The following is a 22587-nucleotide window of genomic DNA, read 5'->3' on the forward strand; positions in this document are numbered from 1 at the left end:
CTCTCACCGGTGAACGGGTCGATGCTGGAGGGGAAGCGGTAGTCCAGGATGGCTCGCAACCAGTCCGGGATTGGTGGGAGTTTGGGTAGTTTAGGAATTTTAACCGGATACCCAAATATATCAAACTGGATCTCCTCCTCCTGAATTTCCTCCTCTGGCTCTGCCGTGTCAACCTTCTTCTCTTCTCCTGGTGGAGGTGGAGGTGGAGGAGGTGCCGGGGCGGCTTTTTTGGGGGCTGCAGAAATCAGATCAGAAATATTAATAAATCGATCTGTTTTTAAAAAAAATATTCAGATCCCTGACCTGCAGACAGAAAACTTTCTGTGACTTCGTGGTTTTTGTTCTGGTCGTGGAACATTGGACCAGATCACCAGCCAGCAAGGGGTCCGATTCAGGAAAACTTGATTTGGTTCCGTACACCCTGAAATATAAAGTGTTTCCACAGCAGTCGTAGCCTCCCGTGGTAGGCAAGGTCGCAGCCTTTTCTCTTTCTGTACATAGTATTTTTACATCTTACAGTTTAATTTTACTCTTTTGTTTCTCTCTGACATTTATGCAGCTCTTAAAACTGAAGTTTTCCAGTCTGGGATGAATAAACCAGTCTGTAGCAGCTTTTAATCCCAGTATAAACCAGTCTGTAGCAGCTTTTAATCCCAGTATAAACCAGTCTGTAACAGCTTTTCATCCCAGTATAAACCAGTCTGTAGCAGCTTTTAATCCCAGTATAAACCAGTCTGTAGCAGCTTTTAATCCCAGTATAAACCAGTCTGTAGCAGCTTTTAATCCCAGTATAAACCAGTCTGTAACAGCTTTTAATCCCAGTATAAACCAGTCTGTAGCAGCTTTTAATCCCAGTATAAACCAGTCTGTAGCAGCTTTTAATCCCAGTATAAACCAGTCTGTAACAGCTTTTAATCCCAGTATAAACCAGTCTGTAGCAGCTTTTAATCCCAGTATAAACCAGTCTGTAGCAGTTTTTAATCCCAGTATAAACCAGGCAGTAGCAGCTTTTAATCCCAGTATAAACCAGTCTGTAGCAGCTTTTAATCCCAGTATAAACCAGTCAGTAGCAGCTTTTAATCCCAGTATAAACCAGTCAGTAGCAGTTTTTAATCCCAGTATAAACCAGTCTGTAGCAGCTTTTAATCCCAGTATAAACCAGTGTGTAGCAGCTTTTAATCCCAGTATAAACCAGTGTGTAGCAGCTTTTAATCCCAGTATAAACCAGTGTGTAGCAGCTTTTAATCCCAGTATAAACCAGTGTGTAGCAGCTTTTAATCCCGTATAAACCAGCGTGTAGCAGCTTTTAATCCCAGTATAAACCAGTCTATAGCAGCTTTTAATCCCAGTATAAACCAGTCTGTAGCAGCTTTTAATCCCAGTATAAACCAGTCAGTAGCAGCTTTTAATCCCAGTATAAACCATTCTGTAGCAGCTTTTAATCCCAGTATAAACCAGTCTGTAGCAGCTTTTAATCCCAGTATAAACCAGTCTGTAGCAGCTTTTAATCCCAGTATAAACCAGTCTGTAGCAGTTTTTAATCCCAGTATAAACCAGTCTGTAGCAGCTTTTAATCCCAGTATAAACCAGTCTGTAGCAGTTTTTAATCCCAGTATAAACCAGGCAGTAGCAGCTTTTAATCCCAGTATAAACCAGTCTGTAGCAGCTTTTAATCCCAGTATAAACCAGTCAGTAGCAGCTTTTAATCCCAGTATAAACCAGTCAGTAGCAGTTTTTAATCCCAGTATAAACCAGTCTGTAGGAGCTTTTAATCCCAGTATAAACCAGTGTCTAGCAGCTTTTAATCCCAGTATAAACCAGGCTGTAGCAGCTTTTAATCCCAGTATAAACCAGTCTGTAGCAGCTTTTAATCCCAGTATAAACCAGTCTGTAGCAGTTTTTAATCCAGTATAAACCAGTCTGTAGCAGCTTTTAATCCCAGTATAAACCAGTGTGTAGCAGCTTTTAATCCCAGAATAAACCAGTCTGTAGCAGCTTTTAATCCCAGTATAAACCAGTCTGTAGCAGCTTTTAATCCCAGTATAAACCAGTGTGTAACAGCTTTTAATCCCAGTATAAACCAGTCTGTAGCAGCTTTTAATCCCAGTATAAACCAGTCTGTAGCAGTTTTTAATCCCAGTATAAACCAGTGTGTATCAGTTTTTAATCCCAGTATAAACCAGTGTGTAGCAGCTTTTAATCCCAGTATAAACCAGTCTGTAACAGCTTTTAATCCCAGTATAAACCAGTCTGTAGCAGTTTTTAATCCCAGTATAAAACAGTCTGTAACAGCTTTTAATCCCAGTATAAACCAGTCTGTAACAGCTTTTAATCCCAGTATAAACCAGTCTGTAACAGCTTTTAATCCCAGTATAAACCAGTCTGTAGCAGTTTTTAATCCCAGTATAAAACAGTCTGTAACAGCTTTTAATCCCAGTATAAACCAGTCTGTAACAGCTTTTAATCCCAGTATAAACCAGTCTGTAGCAGCTTTTAATCCCAGTATAAACCAGTCTGTAGCAGCTTTTAAACCCAGTATAAACCAGTCTGTAGCAGGTTTTAATCCCAGTATAAACCAGTCTGTAGCAGTTTTTAATCCCAGTATAAACCAGTCTGTAGCAGCTTTTAATCCCAGTATAAACCAGTCTGTAGCAGTTTTTAATCCCAGTATAAACCAGGCAGTAGCAGCTTTTAATCCCAGTATAAACCAGTCTGTAGCAGCTTTTAATCCCAGTATAAACCAGTCAGTAGCAGCTTTTAATCCCAGTATAAACCAGTCAGTAGCAGTTTTTAATCCCAGTATAAACCAGTCTGTAGGAGCTTTTAATCCCAGTATAAACCAGTGTGTAGCAGCTTTTAATCCCAGTATAAACCAGGCTGTAGCAGCTTTTAATCCCAGTATAAACCAGTCTGTAGCAGCTTTTAATCCCAGTATAAACCAGTCTGTAGCAGTTTTTAATCCCAGTATAAACCAGTCTGTAGCAGCTTTTAATCCCAGTATAAACCAGTGTGTAGCAGCTTTTAATCCCAGAATAAACCAGTCTGTAGCAGCTTTTAATCCCAGTATAAACCAGTCTGTAGCAGCTTTTAATCCCAGTATAAACCAGTGTGTAACAGCTTTTAATCCCAGTATAAACCAGTCTGTAGCAGCTTTTAATCCCAGTATAAACCAGTCTGTAGCAGTTTTTAATCCCAGTATAAACCAGTGTGTATCAGTTTTTAATCCCAGTATAAACCAGTGTGTAGCAGCTTTTAATCCCAGTATAAACCAGTCTGTAACAGCTTTTAATCCCAGTATAAACCAGTCTGTAGCAGTTTTTAATCCCAGTATAAAACAGTCTGTAACAGCTTTTAATCCCAGTATAAACCAGTCTGTAACAGCTTTTAATCCCAGAATAAACCAGTCTGTAACAGCTTTTAATCCCAGTATAAACCAGTCTGTAGCAGTTTTTAATCCCAGTATAAAACAGTCTGTAACAGCTTTTAATCCCAGTATAAACCAGTCTGTAACAGCTTTTAATCCCAGCATAAACCAGTCTGTAGCAGCTTTTAATCCCAGTATAAACCAGTCTGTAGCAGCTTTTAAACCCAGTATAAACCAGTCTGTAGCAGGTTTTAATCCCAGTATAAACCAGTCTGTAGCAGTTTTTAATCCCAGTATAAACCAGTGTGTAACAGCTTTTAATCCCAGTATAAACCAGTCTGTAGCAGCTTTTAATCCCAGTATAAACCAGTCTGTAGCAGTTTTTAATCCCAGTATAAAACAGTCTGTAACAGCTTTTAATCCCAGTATAAACCAGTCTGTAGCAGCTTTTAATCCCAGTATAAACCAGTCTGTAGCAGCTTTTAATCCCAGTATAAACCAGTCTGTAGCAGCTTTTAATCCCAGTATAAACCAGTCTGTAGCAGTTTTTAATCCCAGTATAAACCAGTCTGTAGCAGCTTTTAATCCCAGTATAAACCAGTCTTTAGCAGTTTTTAATCCCAGTATAAACCAGTGTGTAGCAGCTTTTAATCCCAGTATAAACCAGTCTGTAGCAGTTTTTAATCCCAGTATAAACCAGTCTGTAGCAGCTTTTAATCCCAGTATAAACCAGTCTGTAGCAGCTTTTAATCCCAGTATAAACCAGTCTGTAGCAGCTTTTAATCCCAGTATAAACCAGTCAGTAGCAGCTTTTAATCCCAGTATAAACCAGTCAGTAGCAGCTTTTAATCCCAGTATAAACCAGTCTGTAGCAGCTTTTAATCCCAGTATAAACCAGTCTGTAGCAGCTTTTAATCCCAGTATAAACCAGTCTGTAACAGCTTTTAATCCCAGTATAAACCAGTCTGTAGCAGCTTTTAATCCCAGTATAAACCAGTCTGTAGCAGCTTTTAATACCAGTGTAAACCAGTCTGTAGCAGCTTTTAATCCCAGTATAAACCAGCCTGTAACAGCTTTTAATCCCAGTATAAACCAGTCTGTAGCAGCTTTCAATCCCAGTATAAACCAGTCAGTAGCAGCTTTTAATCCCAGTATAAACCAGTCAGTAGCAGTTTTTAATCCCAGTATAAACCAGTCTGTAGGAGCTTTTAATCCCAGTATAAACCAGTGTGTAGCAGCTTTTAATCCCAGTATAAACCAGGCTGTAGCAGCTTTTAATCCCAGTATAAACCAGTCTGTAGCAGCTTTTAATCCCAGTATAAACCAGTCTGTAGCAGTTTTTAATCCCAGTATAAACCAGTCTGTAGCAGCTTTTAATCCCAGTATAAACCAGTGTGTAGCAGCTTTTAATCCCAGAATAAACCAGTCTGTAGCAGCTTTTAATCCCAGTATAAACCAGTCTGTAGCAGCTTTTAATCCCAGTATAAACCAGTGTGTAACAGCTTTTAATCCCAGTATAAACCAGTCTGTAGCAGCTTTTAATCGCAGTATAAACCAGTCTGTAGCAGTTTTTAATCCCAGTATAAACCAGTGTGTATCAGTTTTTAATCCCAGTATAAACCAGTGTGTAGCAGCTTTTAATCCAGTATAAACCAGTCTGTAACAGCTTTTAATCCCAGTATAAACCAGTCTGTAGCAGTTTTTAATCCCAGTATAAAACAGTCTGTAACAGCTTTTAATCCCAGTATAAACCAGTCTGTAACAGCTTTTAATCCCAGTATAAACCAGTCTGTAACAGCTTTTAATCCCAGTATAAACCAGTCTGTAGCAGTTTTTAATCCCAGTATAAAACAGTCTGTAACAGCTTTTAATCGCAGTATAAACCAGTCTGTAACAGCTTTTAATCCCAGCATAAACCAGTCTGTAGCAGCTTTTAATCCCAGTATAAACCAGTCTGTAGCAGCTTTTAAACCCAGTATAAACCAGTCTGTAGCAGGTTTTAATCCCAGTATAAACCAGTCTGTAGCAGTTTTTAATCCCAGTATAAACCAGTGTGTAACCGCTTTTAATCCCAGTATAAACCAGTCTGTAGCAGCTTTTAATCCCAGTATAAACCAGTCTGTAGCAGTTTTTAATCCCAGTATAAAACAGTCTGTAACAGCTTTTAATCCCAGTATAAACCAGTCTGTAGCAGCTTTTAATCCCAGTATAAACCAGTCTGTAGCAGCTTTTAATCCCAGTATAAACCAGTCTGTAGCAGCTTTTAATCCCAGTATAAACCAGTCTGTAGCAGTTTTTAATCCCAGTATAAACCAGTCTGTAGCAGCTTTTAATCCCAGTATAAACCAGTCTTTAGCAGTTTTTAATCCCAGTATAAACCAGTGTGTAGCAGCTTTTAATCCCAGTATAAACCAGTCTGTAGCAGTTTTTAATCCCAGTATAAACCAGTCTGTAGCAGCTTTTAATCCCAGTATAAACCAGTCTGTAGCAGCTTTTAATCCCAGTATAAACCAGTCTGTAGCAGCTTTTAATCCCAGTATAAACCAGTCAGTAGCAGCTTTTAATCCCAGTATAAACCAGTCAGTAGCAGCTTTTAATCCTAGTATAAACCAGTCTGTAGCAGCTTTTAATCCCAGTATAAACCAGTCTGTAGCAGCTTTTAATCCCAGTATAAACCAGTCTGTAACAGCTTTTAATCCCAGTATAAACCAGTCTGTAGCAGCTTTTAATCCCAGTATAAACCAGTCTGTAGCAGCTTTTAATACCAGTGTAAACCAGTCTGTAGCAGCTTTTAATCCCAGTATAAACCAGCCTGTAACAGCTTTTAATCCCAGTGTAAACCAGTCAGTAGCAGCTTTTAATCCCAGTATAAACCAGTCTGTAGCAGCTTTTAATCCCAGTATAAACCAGTCTGTAGCAGCTTTTAATCCCAGTATAAACCAGTCTGTAGCAGTTTTTAATCCCAGTATAAACCAGTCTGTAGCAGCTTTTAATCCCAGTATAAACCAGTCTGTAGCAGTTTTTAATCCCAGTATAAACCAGTGTGTAGCAGCTTTTAATCCCAGTATAAACCAGTCTGTAGCAGTTTTTAATCCCAGTATAAACCAGTCTGTAGCAGCTTTTAATCCCAGTATAAACCAGTCTGTAGCAGCTTTTAATCCCAGTATAAACCAGTCTGCAGCAGCTTTTAATCCCAGTATAAACCAGTCAGTAGCAGCTTTTAATCCCAGTATAAACCAGTCTGTAGCAGCTTTTAATCCCAGTATAAACCAGTCAGTAGCAGCTTTTAATCCCAGTATAAACCAGTCAGTAGCAGCTTTTAATCCCAGTATAAACCAGTCAGTAGCAGCTTTTAATCCCAGTATAAACCAGTGTGTAGCAGCTTTTAATCCCAGTATAAACCAGTCAGTAGCAGCTTTTAATCCCAGTATAAACCAGTCTGTAGCAGCTTTTAATCCCAGTATAAACCAGTCTGTAGCAGCTTTTAATCCCAGTATAAACCAGTCAGTAGCAGCTTTTAATCCCAGTATAAACCAGTCAGTAGCAGCTTTTAATCCCAGTATAAACCAGTCTGTAGCAGCTTTTAATCCCAGTATAAACCAGTCTGTAGCAGCTTTTAATCCCAGTACAAACCAGTCTGTAACAGCTTTTAATCCCAGTATAAACCAGTCTGTAGCAGCTTTTAATACCAGTATAAACCAGTCTGTAGCAGCTTTTAATACCAGTGTAAACCAGTCTGTAGCAGCTTTTAATCCCAGTATAAACCAGCCTGTAACAGCTTTTAATCCCAGTATAAACCAGTGTGTAACAGCTTTTAATCCCAGTATAAACCAGTCTGTCCCAGCTTTTAATCCCAGTATAAACCAGTCTGTAGCAGCTTTTAATCCCAGTATAAACCAGTGTGTAGCAGCTTTTAATCCCAGTATAAACCAGTCTGTAGCAGTTTTTAATCCCAGTATAAACCAGTCTGTAGCAGCTTTTAATCCCAGTATAAACCAGTCTGTAGCAGTTTTTAATCCCAGTATAAACCAGTCTGTAGCAGTTTTTAATCCCAGTATAAACCAGTCAGTAGCAGCTTTTAATCCCAGTATAAACCAGTCTGTAGCAGCTTTTAATCCCAGTATAAACCAGTCAGTAGCAGCTTTTAATCCCAGTATAAACCAGTCAGTAGCAGCTTTTAATCCCAGTATAAACCAGTCTGTAGCAGCTTTTAATCCCAGTATAAACCAGTCTGTAGCAGTTTTTAATCCCAGTATAAACCAGTCAGTAGCAGCTTTTAATCCCAGTATAAACCAGTCTGTAGCAGCTTTTAATCCCAGTATAAACCAGTCAGTAGCACCTTTTAATCCCAGTATAAACCAGTCAGTAGCACCTTTTAATCCCAGTATAAACCAGTCTGTAGCAGTTTTTAATCCCAGTATAAACCAGTCTGTAGCAGCTTTTAATCCCAGTATAAACCAGTCTGTAGCAGCTTTTAATCCCAGTATAAACCAGTCTGTAGCAGCTTTTAATCCCAGTATAAACCAGTCAGTAGCAGCTTTTAATCCCAGTATAAACCAGTCTGTAGCAGCTTTTAATCCCAGTATAAACCAGTCTGTAGCAGCTCTTAATCCCAGTATAAACCAGTCTGTAGCAGCTTTTAATCCCAGTATAAACCAGTCTGTAGCAGCTTTTAATCCCAGTATAAACCAGTCTGTAGCAGTTTTTAATCCCAGTATAAACCAGTCTGTAGCAGTTTTTAATCCCAGTATAAACCAGTCAGTAGCAGCTTTTAATCCCAGTATAAACCAGTCTGTAGCAGCTTTTAATCCCAGTATAAACCAGTCTGTAGCAGTTTTTAATCCCAGTATAAACCAGTCAGTAGCAGCTTTTAATCCCAGTATAAACCAGTATGTAGCAGCTTTTAATCCCAGTATAAACCAGTGTGTAGCAGCTTTTAATCCCAGTATAAACCAGTCAGTAGCAGCTTTTAATCCCAGTATAAACCAGTCTGTAGCAGCTGTCAGATTGGGAGGTAAAATGATGTAAAATGAATGTATGAATAGATTTAGCAGCATAAAGGTCGACCAGAAGAAGAAAGCAGAATTTATTACTAACAGAACTTTGTAGAAATAACACACAGACCAACAGTGACCAAACCTTTTCTCATCTCATCGTTCTCTCAAGTCTTGGCTTTCAGGAGAAAAAATATTGTTATTGAAACAAACACACAACAGAAACTATTTCCATGTTTCCACTTTTTCCTCATTTCCAGTTATTCCTGCTACTATTTACCTGCTATCCTCACTAAACCAACTCCAGCTCAGCTGCTTTGTGGCGCCACCGTGCATCAGAAACGTCTTCTTGGCTTTATTCCAGCCATAGAGGAGCATTATTTTTCTTCTTTTCACACACACATAGAACTTTCTGCTCACTGGTTGATCTTTGGCTGCTCCTGATTGGACGTTACCGTCAATCTAAGCTCTCTGATTGGTGGAAAGTCTGACAGGAAGTGGCTTCATCATCATGTCCAGGTCTAAATAGAGGTCTCTTAGCAACATAGTAGTGATGGTGATGTTTTTATGATGAAATGTGATAAATAATGCTGTTATCATGGATCATTGTGGATTTACCAGATAGAGTCTCTGAATAAAACTACATTTAGTGGCTGGATTGTAAGGCCCAATCCCATTTCACCCCTTGGGCCTACCCCTTGCCCCTTACCCCTTAAAACGGAGCTAGAAGGGGTAGGGCTGAAAAGTCCACCCCTACGAATTGGGACACCCCTTCAACAGTCACATACGTCATCAGTAGTCACTAAAGAACATTTTACACAGGAACTGGAAGAAACTAAATAAAAAAAAAAACAATAAATATATTAAAAAATATTAAACATGGGGCTCAAACAGGAAAAACCAGCAAAACTGCTGGCTGTATTTAAAAAAAACTAGGAAAAACTATATTGTGCATCGTTGCTGTTTGTGAAGCTGAAAGTGAGCGAACCGCTGCTGCAACGCGACGCTGCGTCTTTTTGACATATACGCCGGGACACCGGCACAAAAGTAATGCGGCCCACTGGGAATCCTCTAGAACCTCTCCATTAGCCGGCATTGCTCTTAAAGTGTATTCCAGCGTGAGAAATCAGAGGTTTAGCGTGAGAGCGTAAGAAGCCACTCAAATGCACGAGTCTAACGGTCGATGCGTGAGAGTAGCCCTGTAAACAAACGCAGCGTACCAGCTCGCACAGTGGTTCACCACGGTCTTGTGCTGCTACATGCTGCTGTCAAACATGACATGAGAGAGATCACTCCACAAGAGCGTTGAGTCGAGATACTGCATAGTGAAACCTGTTGTCATACACAGTCTATGGTGAAGTAAGATGGGGGGGCTAATGAAAACTATCGCGGCGGCAAACTTGTTACGCTCATTTTTTCGTTACCGTGCAATTAATTGACTTATTGCTTATCGACAGGCATATGTGGGACGTAAAGTACGAATTTTTCATGCAATTAAAATTAATTGTGTGTGCTGATATACGCTTTTTTTTTTTTTTTTTTTTTTTTTTAGTGCGAGTGTGTGTTGTTCTGCACCTCAAGAAAGCGTGATGTGCGTAGAAACACTTGCTTTCTCATATAGAACAGGAAATTTTTCATACCCCTCCGTTTCAAGTGGGCCTCTGAAAAATCTTCGTTTGAAGGGGTATATAGCCCTACCCCTTACCCCTACCCCTCGGTCCTAAAAGGAATTGGGACACCCCTACCCCTTCACGTGAACGCGCAAAACGAAGGGGAAGGGCTACGGGGTAGGGCCAAGGGGTGAAATGGGATTCACCCTAAACCTCCTGGACGGGATAGAAATGTCTGGAAAACTTCTGTAGATCAGCTAAAGGGTAAAATATCCATCACATTTACCCCACAGAGATACACACCACCGCTCCTGGTGGAGGAGGAGGTGGACCTCGGGGAGATTTGCTGGAGGTTTAAGGGTTAAGACAGCTAAAGAAGATGGACATACATGCTGTGGGACTGTCATCCTCAGATTCGTCTGGATCCACCAGCCGGTCTTTCTGCCGATCTGTCCGACCTTTGAAGAGTTTGACGAGATTATTCAGACGGTCCTGGACCACAAAGCTGCAGATGCTGGTGGAGGACTCAGGACGCATCCTGCAGGACGACAACATGATGGTGAATGTGGAAAATGGACCTGATGGCTGAAGCTCAGACTGTGTGTTTGTGTTTGTCTCACTCCTCATCTGCAGTCAGGAGGTCTTCATGACTGGCCCAGGTCGCTGCCCTGGATTTCAGCAGCTCTTCATTCTCCTCGTCTGCAGAGAAATCCCCTGCTTTGCTGCAGGGATGAAGACAAAACATGGCAAACATGGTCACATAAAGCTTTACATTAGGTGGAGTAAATGAGACCCAGTCTCAGATTTCTTTTTCTTTAATCTCCACGGCAGAAACTTAGGGACCATCTGGAGATCCACAGTATCCTTAACCTCCTGCAGTCCGGCTTTAGATGACGGCATAATTGCATGTCCACCACACTCAAGGTTGTAAATGAGACTGTACGAACAATCCTGTGTTGCTGTTTTTGTTGACCTGGAAAAGATTTTTCATTCTTTAGATCATTCCACTCTGTTGGAAACGTTGGTAAATGGTCTGTATTTATAAAGTGCTTTTACTGTACCTGGAATGATACCCAAAGCACTTTAACATCATACGTCACATTCACACACACACACACACACACACACACACACACACACACACACACACACACTCACACACTGATGGTGGAAGCTGCCATGCAAGGCGCTCAACCAGGACCCTTTAGGAGCAATTTGGGGTTCGGTGTCTTGCTCAGGGACACCTCACATGAGCTCGACAGGCTGAGGATCGAACTGGCAACTTTCAGGCCACATAATGGCCCCTCTACCCACTGAGCCACGCCACCCCCCCATCCAGACCAGTTACGATCTATTGGTCTCAGAGAGTTGTTAGTTTGGTTTAGTAGCTATTGTTCTGGATGTTATGCAGTCAGTGAAGGTGGAGGGTCTTCTCTCAGATCCACTACCTCTTCATGAAGGTGTTCCTTAAGGCTCTATACTTGGCCCAGCATTATTTAACATTTAGACAACATGATAATGTTATCTACTACTCCTCTTCTTCTCTTAACTCTGCTGTCTACAGATGATCTTCAGGGTCATTCAACAAAACAAAATGTCTGATTTTAAAGAGAAAATTCTTTCACTGGACAGTGTAAACAGAAGACCAGGCCCTGGAGGATGTGTGGGAGGCCGCGACAGCAGGAGCTGGATCCCTGGCGAGTCCAGCAGGACCAATCCAAAGACAGGACCCAGCGTTGAAGGCAAAGGAGGGGTGTTCCCCTCAGGCGCAGGAACCAGAGGCGAAGGAGGAGCGACCTCCTAGGACATGTGAACCACAGGAGACGGCGAAGGCGCAACCTCCTCAGAGACGTGAACCACAGGACATGGAGGAGCAACCAACCCAGGACCACTTTGGAGACATGGACTCGAGCAGGATGAGGGGCATCCCATACCCCCTACGAAGGCACCAAGGACCTGGGCGCCAGTGTGAGATGCTGAAGTGCTGGAGAAGACCTGGGTGCCGGCTTGGGATGCTGGCGAGTCCAGAAGTGTACCATGGAGCTGGTGGCAATGGTGCGGGGCAAGGTTGTTTGGAGTTTTGCCTCCTTCTGGCCACCGCCGCGGCAGAATGATGGTCTTTATGGGTATAAGGCTCCTCTTGATAATCTGATTATTTATTTCTATATATATGTAAATAAATTGTTTTATCTTATTGATTTGGAATTATGGAATTTATTTAATCTTCCTGGACCTGAACGGAAAGACAGAAAAAAGTAGAATAATGAACAGAAGTAAAAAGGAAAGTAGAAAAAGGAAGAGGAGACAAAGAGCCAGCAGATAGAAGCAACGAGCTTCAATCTAACCTAACAGCAGACAAGCAGCTGCTACACCTGTACAGAAACACAGCAGAGAATTTCCTACAGCTGTTACAGGTAAACTAAGCAGACAATCATCAGGAGTTCCTACAAAATAACCAAGACAACAACATCATGTATCACAACAACAACCAAAGAACCAGAAACACACACACCTGAACCAAAGCATCTCTTAGTGTGTAAACCCATTCTCAGCTTTCCTCACTGCTACCCAGCTCAGCTACTACAGCTAGCTTTTGGTATTAAAAAAAAATAATGGTCCACCCGTGTTGTGCCTTTGGATGTTCCAGTCCACATCCCGAGGAGGAGATTGTATTTTCCAGACTGCTGCTGTCGTCAGACCAGATAACTGGAAACTGTCAGAGACTCTCAGCTGTGTAGCAGCACTTTGTCGGAGGGAAGTTTACAAAAATTTTCTTTCATTTTCTTTTCTTTCGCTTTCCAGGTCTATTTATGGCGGCCTGCTCTAATTCTAAATATATTTATTTATGAAAAATGAAGGTACTGTGTTACTAAAACTCAACAAACTGCTGGGGATTAACGTTACTGCGTCCCGGGACCAGACACTTCATGTTAGCCTGTTGCTAATAGACATGTAACTGAGGCTAACTGTGTCGTCCCCTGGCTAAAAGACAAGCTATTGTCCCCAGCCTTCGTCCCGTCCATCTTCCTGTTTGTCTGCACTCCTGAGAAAAGTAGCTAAAGGAGGATCTGGAAAAGTTAGAAAGACCACAGCAAGCAGAAAAGAGAAGAGAACAAATTACATTAAAGTTTATAAAAATGGTCTCCTTCATTCGTTTGACTCTTGAACAGAAACGTTGTTCATGTGTAACCAGGAGGACGGTCAGATAAGAAGTTTATAAGTAGTCATGTTTTATCTGTAGCAGCAAATGAACCAAACATTCTCCAGTTTCTCCCAGTGGAAACGCAACCGTGGTGAAACTGGTTTGACATTCCACTAATCTGACCACTGCGGATCACCACGGTGACAGGCGGACGTTCCACTCATCCATCCTTCACCACAGATTATGAATGCTGAACGCGGCAGGAAGTTGGTGTGGATGAACTGATGTCCCTGAACGCGGCAGGAAGTTGGTGTGGATGAACTGATGTCCCTGAACGCGGCAGGAAGTTGGTATGGATGAACTGATGTCCCTGAACGCGGCAGGAAGTTGGTGTGGACGTGGGATGAACTGATGTCCCTGAACGCGGCAGGAAGTTGGTGTGGACGTGGGATGAACTGATGTCCCTGAACGCGGCAGGAAGTTGGTGTGGACGTGGGATGAACTGATGTCCCTGAATGCGGCCGGAAGTTGGTGTGGAGATCGTCACAGAGACATAAGAGGATTTTTATCAATAACTTATTATTATTGCTTATTAGATAGAAACAAAAATAAAAAATAAAATGAGAAACTTTTGGATGATGGAAAATTGACATGATGATTGAGTTTATTTCTCTTTTTTTACTTCTTAATAAAATGATTAGAAACATGTTGCTTCTATGTTTAAATCTGTGAAGTCGAGTCGAGTGATGCACGTTATTATATCGTACATGACAATAAAGAATCTTGAATCTTGTTGATCAACCAAATAAATTCAATTTTAAAAGTTTCTAAAGTAAAAGTTTAAAGTTTGACACGATGAATTTCCTCTAATTTGTTGATAGAAGTGAAAATCATCTAATTTACATTAATTCAACCGAATTACATTAATTTATTCAACCGTTTGCACTCCAAGATTAATCTCACTTATTTCATATCAATATGAAGTTTTATCCACTAAATATCCTATAAAACTTTTTACAGTGTTCACATTGTGAGCTGTGTTACGTGACCATGAGCTAAAACCAAAATCTGATGAAAGGATGTCGGTCTGTTTTCAGACTGGTCTGAGATCGACATCAAGGTAATTACTGGGCGTGTTGTGCAGCGCCCCCCTCAGGTTGGCTTCAGACATGGCATCTGTTACCTGGACTTCGGGACCGTCAGAGTGTTGGGCTCCGGTTCGGGGGTGGTGATAATTTGTGGGATGTTCAGGGTACGTCGGAGCCCCACATCCGGATCCACATCCTCCACCTTCAGCATCGGAGCTTCAGCCAAACCTTTGCTGCAGTTCTCTGAGGACCAGACCAGAAAACAATGTTGGACCCCAGCAGATTTTTCTCCTTTTTTCTAGTTTTCTTTCTTTTATTCTTTAACATTTATGCTGGACATTTTACAACAAATATATATAAAAAAATAAAAAAACAACCAAAGAATATTTCCTTTAAAAACAGAAGATTAAATGATTTAACCCCCAAAGTGTCGTCAACGTGGTTCTGCCATGTTTCCGATCCTTGGAGTCATTAACTTCCCCTAAAGCTCCGATTATTCCCAGAATTAAACACAAAGAACCAGAACAAGTTAAAGACCAACAAAGAAAGGAAAGAAAGAAGATTATGAACAAGTTTTCTTACACGGGTGGTGTAAATGTGTCCTGTTTTCTGTGTAAAATGTCCCGATAATCGGATTTTACGTCACATATTGAGCACAGCTCTGCTGGGTCTGAAGCGCTGCCAGCTGCTGCATCCTCCACATGTCTGTTAACTTTCTCCTTTTCTTCTTTTTCTGGAAGCTTCTTTGCTTTTCAGGCTGCTAAACATCCTGATCACATTATTAATCTGTACAGTCCTCTCAGTGGGTTCCACTGTTCTGAGAAAAAAACAAACTACAATAATCACCTTTTTATTCATTTACATTGTTCACTGGTTCGCTCACTTCATGAACATTAAAGGAAAAACACATGTGAAGCACAGGTAATCCAGATGTAATCTACATGTAATCTACATGTAATCCACATGGGTATTTCATGTGGATTACTGATGGGAAGTTTCAAAGATTCAGCTCTTTTGATTCGGCTTCCTTAGAAGAGTTGGTTCTTTTGGCTCTTTGTTCAGTTTCACACGGAGCTTCTGTTTCAGTCTACGAATGGCTCGTTTGTTGGGAAGCATTTTTTTATTTGTTTTTTTTTATCATAAGAGCCTCACGGTTCTGCTTTCTTTTCATGAGAAAATATAGTTATGTTTGTTATGTAATATTTTAATCAACACAGAACCATACCAAGTAAATCAAGTCAGTAAAGGTCAATGTCTGAACATTATGACACTTTAAATTTGCTAATTTCTCAATTTTTTTCTCTCAGCACTCTTGTAATTTAAATCTGGCTTCCAGTTTGCTCTGGTCTGTACCACGACGCTCCCTGCCTTCAAGGAGGCCCTTCCTTCTTTTCATAATGATCCTCATCTTTCCTCCCGTGGAATTGACCGTGTGGTGCATCCATCCAAATAATGCTCCACCCATTCTAAAGATTTGGCTTTCTTAAGCTGGATTTGTACTCGCGCGGCGTCTGTATATTTCACCAGCGTCAGCTACTCCGGCTCTACGTACGCAGCCGCTGCGCCAGTATAAATCCAGGATCAGACAGGATCAGGTCCTTAGTTCACTACAAAGAATCTGCTCGTTCATGAGCGACACATCAGTACTGAGTGACAGCGAAGCAGCCGAAAGAAAAAACAACTGGGAACTGGATCTTCTGATTCACTACAAAGCATCGGCTCTCAGAAATGCATTCATTGATACCTCACCGATGTTCACCAACATTTTCACATGCTTTTCTGTAAGGAGTGGCCACTGAACTTTAAACAAAAGAGTTGTTTGCTTTGTTACTTTCTTTAAAAATCTTATTTATATTTATCAGAAAGTAGCCAATAACTGTGTCCAGTGTAAATTTGACCTTTTGTTAAAATGTTTATTAATAACGGTGCCAATTTCTACGGAAGCCAAGAGTGGCCATACCTGAAACTTAAAATCACCTTGATGATTTTGATAAAAACAAAAAGATAAATAGTTTAAAAAGGTGTTATGCTGAATAACTGTGAATTTCCCCAGTTTCAACACAACAAACAAAAAATCTCCATCTTCACCAGTGTGCTATGAATTTTTATTACTTATCCAAAAGTTTTTACAAAATGACAAACACACACACACACACACACACACATAGGATTGTTAAGAAATGAGTGAAAACACAACTTATTTTATTTCTGCAGACTTTATGGCAGAAACAGTTTAAACACGTTAAAAAGGTTTTTTAACTGACTGAATATCTTTTTATATTTTCTACACTGTTGAACTTTCATGATGATCAAAGGAAAATATTGAAAACATTTTTGGATTTTTACAAGTGCGTTCATCTTCTTAATTTCTCCTGTATCTTCAATTAATATATTTTAAAAAACATAATTATTGTAATTTTTTCTTCAGACTTGAAGGAGACATTTCTCTCTAACCTCTTAAACTAAATCATTTATAGCGGGTGAATAAAACTCCATCTGTGGGTTCAGCAGAAGATTCTGCTGCTCACAGTTTAGAAATTAATTCAATACGACTTCTAGTTTTCACATAGCGAATGCTTGTTTGAGGCTCTGTTCCTCCCTGTCTGCCTCTGCAGACCAGCTGTCTTCTCTCTCCCCCTACTGCCAGAAAAAGGTGGGAATCACCATGGCAACCAGTGACTCAGCAGTTCGTGATTATCGGCAGGTTTTAGCTTCATCTGCACCCAACAAAACTTCTTCAGAAATCTTCTCATATTAGTTTTTATTATGGTTCAGTGACTTACATCCAAACATTTTGAATTTACAGAGTTGGTTCATTTGCATTTATTTCTAAAGATATTCCAAATTCTGTAGCAGGATTCTACATAAGACGTTATTACCGATAAATACTCAAAATCATACAGGAAATAGACCCAAAGCATCTGCTATAGATTAGAGCTTTACGTTATAAATTACATAGCAAAAAACAAACAAACAAAATAAAAAAAAACAAAGCAAAAAAAAAAAACTGAAGTATTTTGTCATCTAAAAGCAGCTCTGTGATGATCAGGACGAAAAAATGAGCTGAGTCACCCCAACATTCAGAGAGATTCATGTCATAAAAAAAACCCAAACATTTTCATGACATGTTCTCATTTTGTAACACAAAAAGAAAAGAAGAACTTGAAATTGGGACAATGAAAAGCACATTTGTAATTAACTGTAAGTAGACAATAACTCCAATTAATGTGATATAAATACCAGGAGTGTCAGGCAAATACAGTTTTCGTGTCATATAATTTGTATTTTTGTTGTTATCTGAAACAAACAAACAAACAAAAAAAATGAACAGACATACAGTTTAACTGTGTCTAAGGTGCCCTGGGGGGAAAAACAACACAGCAGTAACAATGAAGATATAAAACAAACAAACAAAAAAACTAAAAGAAAAAAATTAAGAAAACACTGAAGGATGTCAACAAGGTGAGGTGAATGTAAACAATACAAAGAAAAAAGAAAATCAACAAAATTTCCACTGGGGGCGCTGTTCACCTTTCCAAAGTGAGTCCTGATGCACATACTAAACTAACTGTCCAACATCTTCCCAAATATGCATCAAAGATATTCCCAGAGACTCATGAAAACCACAAGGTTTAATGGAAAGAAGTCGGTTTCATTGAAACGACTCAGATTCACAAGAAATATTCAGATTCATAGAAACAAGTAGGATTCATGGAAACTAGTTGGATTAATAGAAACAAGTCAGATTCATGGAAACAAGTTGGATTAATAGACACAAGTCAGATTCATGGAAACAAGTTGGATTAATAGACACAAGTCAGATTCATGGAAACGAGTCAGATTCATGGAAACAAGTTGGATTAATAGAAAAGTTGGATTCATAGAAACTAGTTGGATTAATAGAAAAAAATTGGATTCATGGAAACTATTCGAATTAATGGAAACAAGTTGGATTCATGGAAACTAGTCGGATTAATAGAAACAAGTCGGATTCATGGAAACTAGTCGGATTAATAGAAACAAGTCGGATTCATGGAAACGATTCGAATTAATGGAAACAAGTTGAATTCATGGAAATGATTCGAATTAATAGAAACAAGTCGGATTCATGGAAATGAGTCAGATTCATGGAATCTAGTCGGATTAATAGAAACAAGTTGGATTCATGGAATCTAGTTGGATTAATGGAAACAAGTCGGATTCATGAAAACAAGTCGGATTCATGGAAACAAGTCGGATTCATAGAAACAAGTCGAATTCTTGAAAACTAGCTGGCTTACTAGAAACAACTCAGATTCATGGAAACTAGTTGGATTAATTGAAACAAATCGGATTCATGGAAACTAGTCGGATTAAGAGAAATAAATCGGATTCATGGAAACTAGTCGGATTAATAGAAACTAGTCGGATTCATGGAAACTAGTCAACTTATTAGAAACAAGTTGAATTCATGGAAACGAATCGAATTAATGGAAACAAGTCGGATTCATGGAAACGATTCGAATTAATGGAAACAAGTTGAATTCATGGAAATGATTCGAATTAATAGAAACAAGTCGGATTCATGGAAATGAGTCAGATTCATGGAAACAAGTCGGATTCATGGAAATGAGTCAGATTCATGGAATCTAGTCGGATTAATAGAAACAAGTTGGATTCATGGAATCTAGTTGGATTAATGGAAACAAGTCGGATTCATGGAAACAAGTCGGATTCATAGAAACAAGTCGAATTCTTGAAAACTAGCCGGCTTACTAGAAACAACTCAGATTCATGGAAACTAGTTGGATTAATTGAAACAAATCGGATTCATGGAAACTAGTCGGATTAAGAGAAATAAATCGGATTCATGGAAACTAGTTGGATTAATAGAAACTAGTCGGATTCATGGAAACTAGTCAACTTAATAGAAACAAGTCAGATTCATGGAAACGAGTCGAATTAATGGAAACAAGTCGGACTAATAGAAACAAGTTTAATTCTTGACAACTAGCCGGCTTAATAGAAACAAGTCGGATTCATGGAAACTAGTAGGATTAATAGAAACTAGTCGGATTCATGGAAACTAGTCGACTTAAGCAGCATTTAGCTGTTATGCTGCAAAAAAATGGAACAAACTGCCAGTGGAGATTAAACTTTCACCAAATGTAGACATTTTTAAATCCAGGTTAAAAACATTTATTTTCTCATGCGCCTATGCATGAAATCTGCACGCTAACTTTTTTAACTTATCTTGCTTTTCATCATTTTAATATAATTTATTATTTTATTGTGATTATGTGTTGATTATGTGTTGATGCCTTTTACTATTCTAAATATCTGTAATGTCTTTGTTTTATGTAAAGCACATTGAATTGTCCTGTACATGAAATGTGCTATACAAATAAACTGCCTTGCCTTGCCTTAATAGAAACAAGTCAGATTCATGGAAACGAGTCGAATTAAGGGAAACAAGTTGAATTCTTGGAAATGAGTTGAATTAATGGAAACAAGTCGGATTCAAGGAAACTAGTCAGATTCATGAAAACAAGTCAGATTAATAGAAACAAGTTGAATTCTTGGAAATGAGTTGAATTAATGGAAACAAGTCGGATTCATGGAAACTAGTCGAATTAAGGGAAACAAGTCGGATTAATAGAAACAAGTTGAATTCTTGGAAGCGAGTCGAATTAATGGAAACAAGTCAGATTCAAGGAAACTAGTCAGATTAATAGAAACAAGTCAGATTCATGGAAATGAGTCGGATTCATGGAAACAAACTGAATTAATGTAAACAAGTCGTATTCATGGAATCTAGTCGGATTAATAGAAACAAGTCAGATTAATGGAAACAAGTCAGATTAATGGAAACTAGTCGGATTAATAGAAACAAGTTGAATTCATGGAAACGAGTTGACTTAATGGAAACAAGTTGGATTCATGGAAACTAGTCGGATTTATAGAAACAAGCTGAATTCATGGAAACGAGTCGAATAAATGAAAACAAGTCGGATTCATGGAAACAGGTCGGATTAATAAAAACAAGTTGGGTTCATGGAAACGAGTCAGATTAATAGAAACAAGTCAGATTCATGGAAACGAGTTGGATTAATAGAAACAAGTCAGATTCATGGAAACTAGTCAGATTAATAGAAACATGTCAGATTCACGGAAACGAGTCAAAGTAATGGAAACAAGTCGGATTCATGGAAACTAGTCTGATGCATGGAAACTAGTCGGATTAATAGAAACAAGTCAGATTCATGGAAAGTAATCAGATTGATAGAAACGAGTTGGATTCATGGAAACAAGTCGGATTCATGGAAACAAGTTGAATTAATGAAAACAAGTCAGATTCATGGAAAGAAGTGGGATTCATGGAAACGAGTCAGATTCATGGAAACAAGTCAGATTCATGGAAAAGAGTGAGATTCATGAAAAGAATTTGAATTAATGTAAAAAAATGGGATTCATGGAAACTAGTCGGATTAATAGAAACGAGTCAAATTAATGGAAACTAGTCGAATTAATAGAAACAAGTTGAATTCATGGAAACGAGTTAACTTAATGGAAACAAGTCGGATTCATGGAAACTAGTCGGATTTATAGAAACAAGCTGAATTCATGGAAACGAGTCGAATAAATGGAAACAAGTCGGATTCATGGAAACAGGTCGGATTAATAAAAACAAGTTGGGTTCATGGAAACGAGTCAGATTAATAGAAACAAGTCAGATTCATGGAAACAAGTCGAATTAATGGAAACAAGTCAGATTCATGGAAACAAGTCGGATTAATAGAAACAAGTTGGATTCATGGAAACGAGTCAGATTAATAGAAACAAGTCAGATTCATGGAAACAAGTCGAATTAATGGAAACAAGTCGGCTTCATGGAAACTGGTTGGATTAATAGAAACAAGTTGGATTCATCGAAACGAGTCGAATTAATAGAAACAAGTTGGATTAATGGAAACTAGTCAGATTAATAGAAACAAGTGGGATTCATGGAATCTAGTCAGATTAATAGAAACAAGTCGGATTCATGGAAACGAGTCAGATTAATAGAAACTAGTCGGATTCATGGAAACATGTTGGATTCATGTTTTGATTTTGCTGTTTTGTAGATTTCAGAAAACAAACTGAAAACACAATGTGTAAAGTGGAATTTTCTGGAATGTTTCCGTGTTTTCTGTTGTTTCTTCCAATGAGGTGAACTTGGAAGACAGATCATGAGTCAGCAGGTTTGTCAATTTTAGATCACCATGGTAACTGATACTGAACACCACTGCTGATGTAAAGTGTAAATGTCTTATAACAGATGCTGAATAAAGATCAGACTTTAAACCAGAACTAGGAGGAAACTTAATGGGGATGGGGTAGGATGTTCACAGTCACACAGCTGACAGCAGGGATGAAAGTAAACAGTCTCCAGAGAATTGAAACATAAATATCCCACCCCTTACTGTCAGTTCAATAAAACCCTCAAGAAGAAAAAGCCTGAGCTCAGCACTGATCAATAAGCTGTAGAAAAACAAGGCTATCAGGGCCATGGTGGTTCCCAACCTTTTCTCCTTGGACCCCTGCCCCACCCTGAGCTGAAACCTTATTGGTTTATACTTTCAAAAGTGAGATTCTCACCATAAATAATGTTTTCTGGCTGAGTCCTGTCCTTCCACAGAGCAAAGTTAGATTAACAACATATACCCTTACTTTCTTGGACATTGATCACAATTGGTCTGGATGTTCAAAGCCTCGGGGACCCCCTGTGCTCTTTAGGGGACCCCTGGGGGGATTCTGGACCCCAGGTTGGGAACCACTGATTTAAACCCTGACAGGATTATATCTTTATAGTGATTTTACATGTTGTAACAAAATTCTTCAGACTTTATGAGGACTTCAGTGTTTTGTATATCTGAGCTCAGTTTCACAAGTAAACCTGTAATAAGTGTGTTCCTCCACATCTTCAGAACTTTGTATTATTGCAGGAATTGGTTAGAAGTTGTGAGAAGTAATGTGACAAGGAGGCTTGAATAAGTTATTGGGATTAACTGAAGGCAATCAGGCTGTTTAAGTCATGTTTATCTGATAGATTCCAGGCGTGTTCATGTAAGTGATGAGTGTTCCTTACACACAAAAGTCATGGAGTTCCTCAGGGAGCTGTACTTGGACTAATCCTTTTCATGTTGTACATGCTTCCATTTAATATTAGACAGCATGGTATGAACTTTAAGTTCTATGTAGATGATACTCAGATCATTTGGTCAGATTACAAAGATAAAGACCCAGATGACTCCTAAATTCAGACAGACTGAGGTTGTTCTAGCTGTGAAAGGACTCTGGACTGCATTGTCTTGGTTTTTAACTGGATTACATTGAATTAAATTGAAGTGAACTGTGTCTGTAAAGTGTC

General features: G+C 39.2%; 1 protein-coding gene across 1 annotated transcript in view; it reads right to left on the minus strand.

The window, feature by feature from the left end:
* cngb1a (cyclic nucleotide gated channel subunit beta 1a) overlaps nucleotides 1–22587 on the minus strand; it is a 62580-nt gene that overhangs the window by 24341 nt on the left and 15652 nt on the right. The window contains exons 10-13 of the mRNA XM_041987592.1: nucleotides 14294–14441; nucleotides 10589–10690; nucleotides 10358–10506; nucleotides 8–235 (exon numbers count right to left, since the gene is read on the minus strand). Coding sequence (XP_041843526.1) covers nucleotides 8–235; nucleotides 10358–10506; nucleotides 10589–10690; nucleotides 14294–14441 — 627 coding nt within the window. The remainder of the gene's footprint in view (nucleotides 1–7; nucleotides 236–10357; nucleotides 10507–10588; nucleotides 10691–14293; nucleotides 14442–22587) is intronic.

Source organism: Melanotaenia boesemani, chromosome 1 (assembly GCF_017639745.1).
Source record: "Melanotaenia boesemani isolate fMelBoe1 chromosome 1, fMelBoe1.pri, whole genome shotgun sequence".
Lineage (NCBI taxonomy): Eukaryota > Metazoa > Chordata > Actinopteri > Atheriniformes > Melanotaeniidae > Melanotaenia > Melanotaenia boesemani.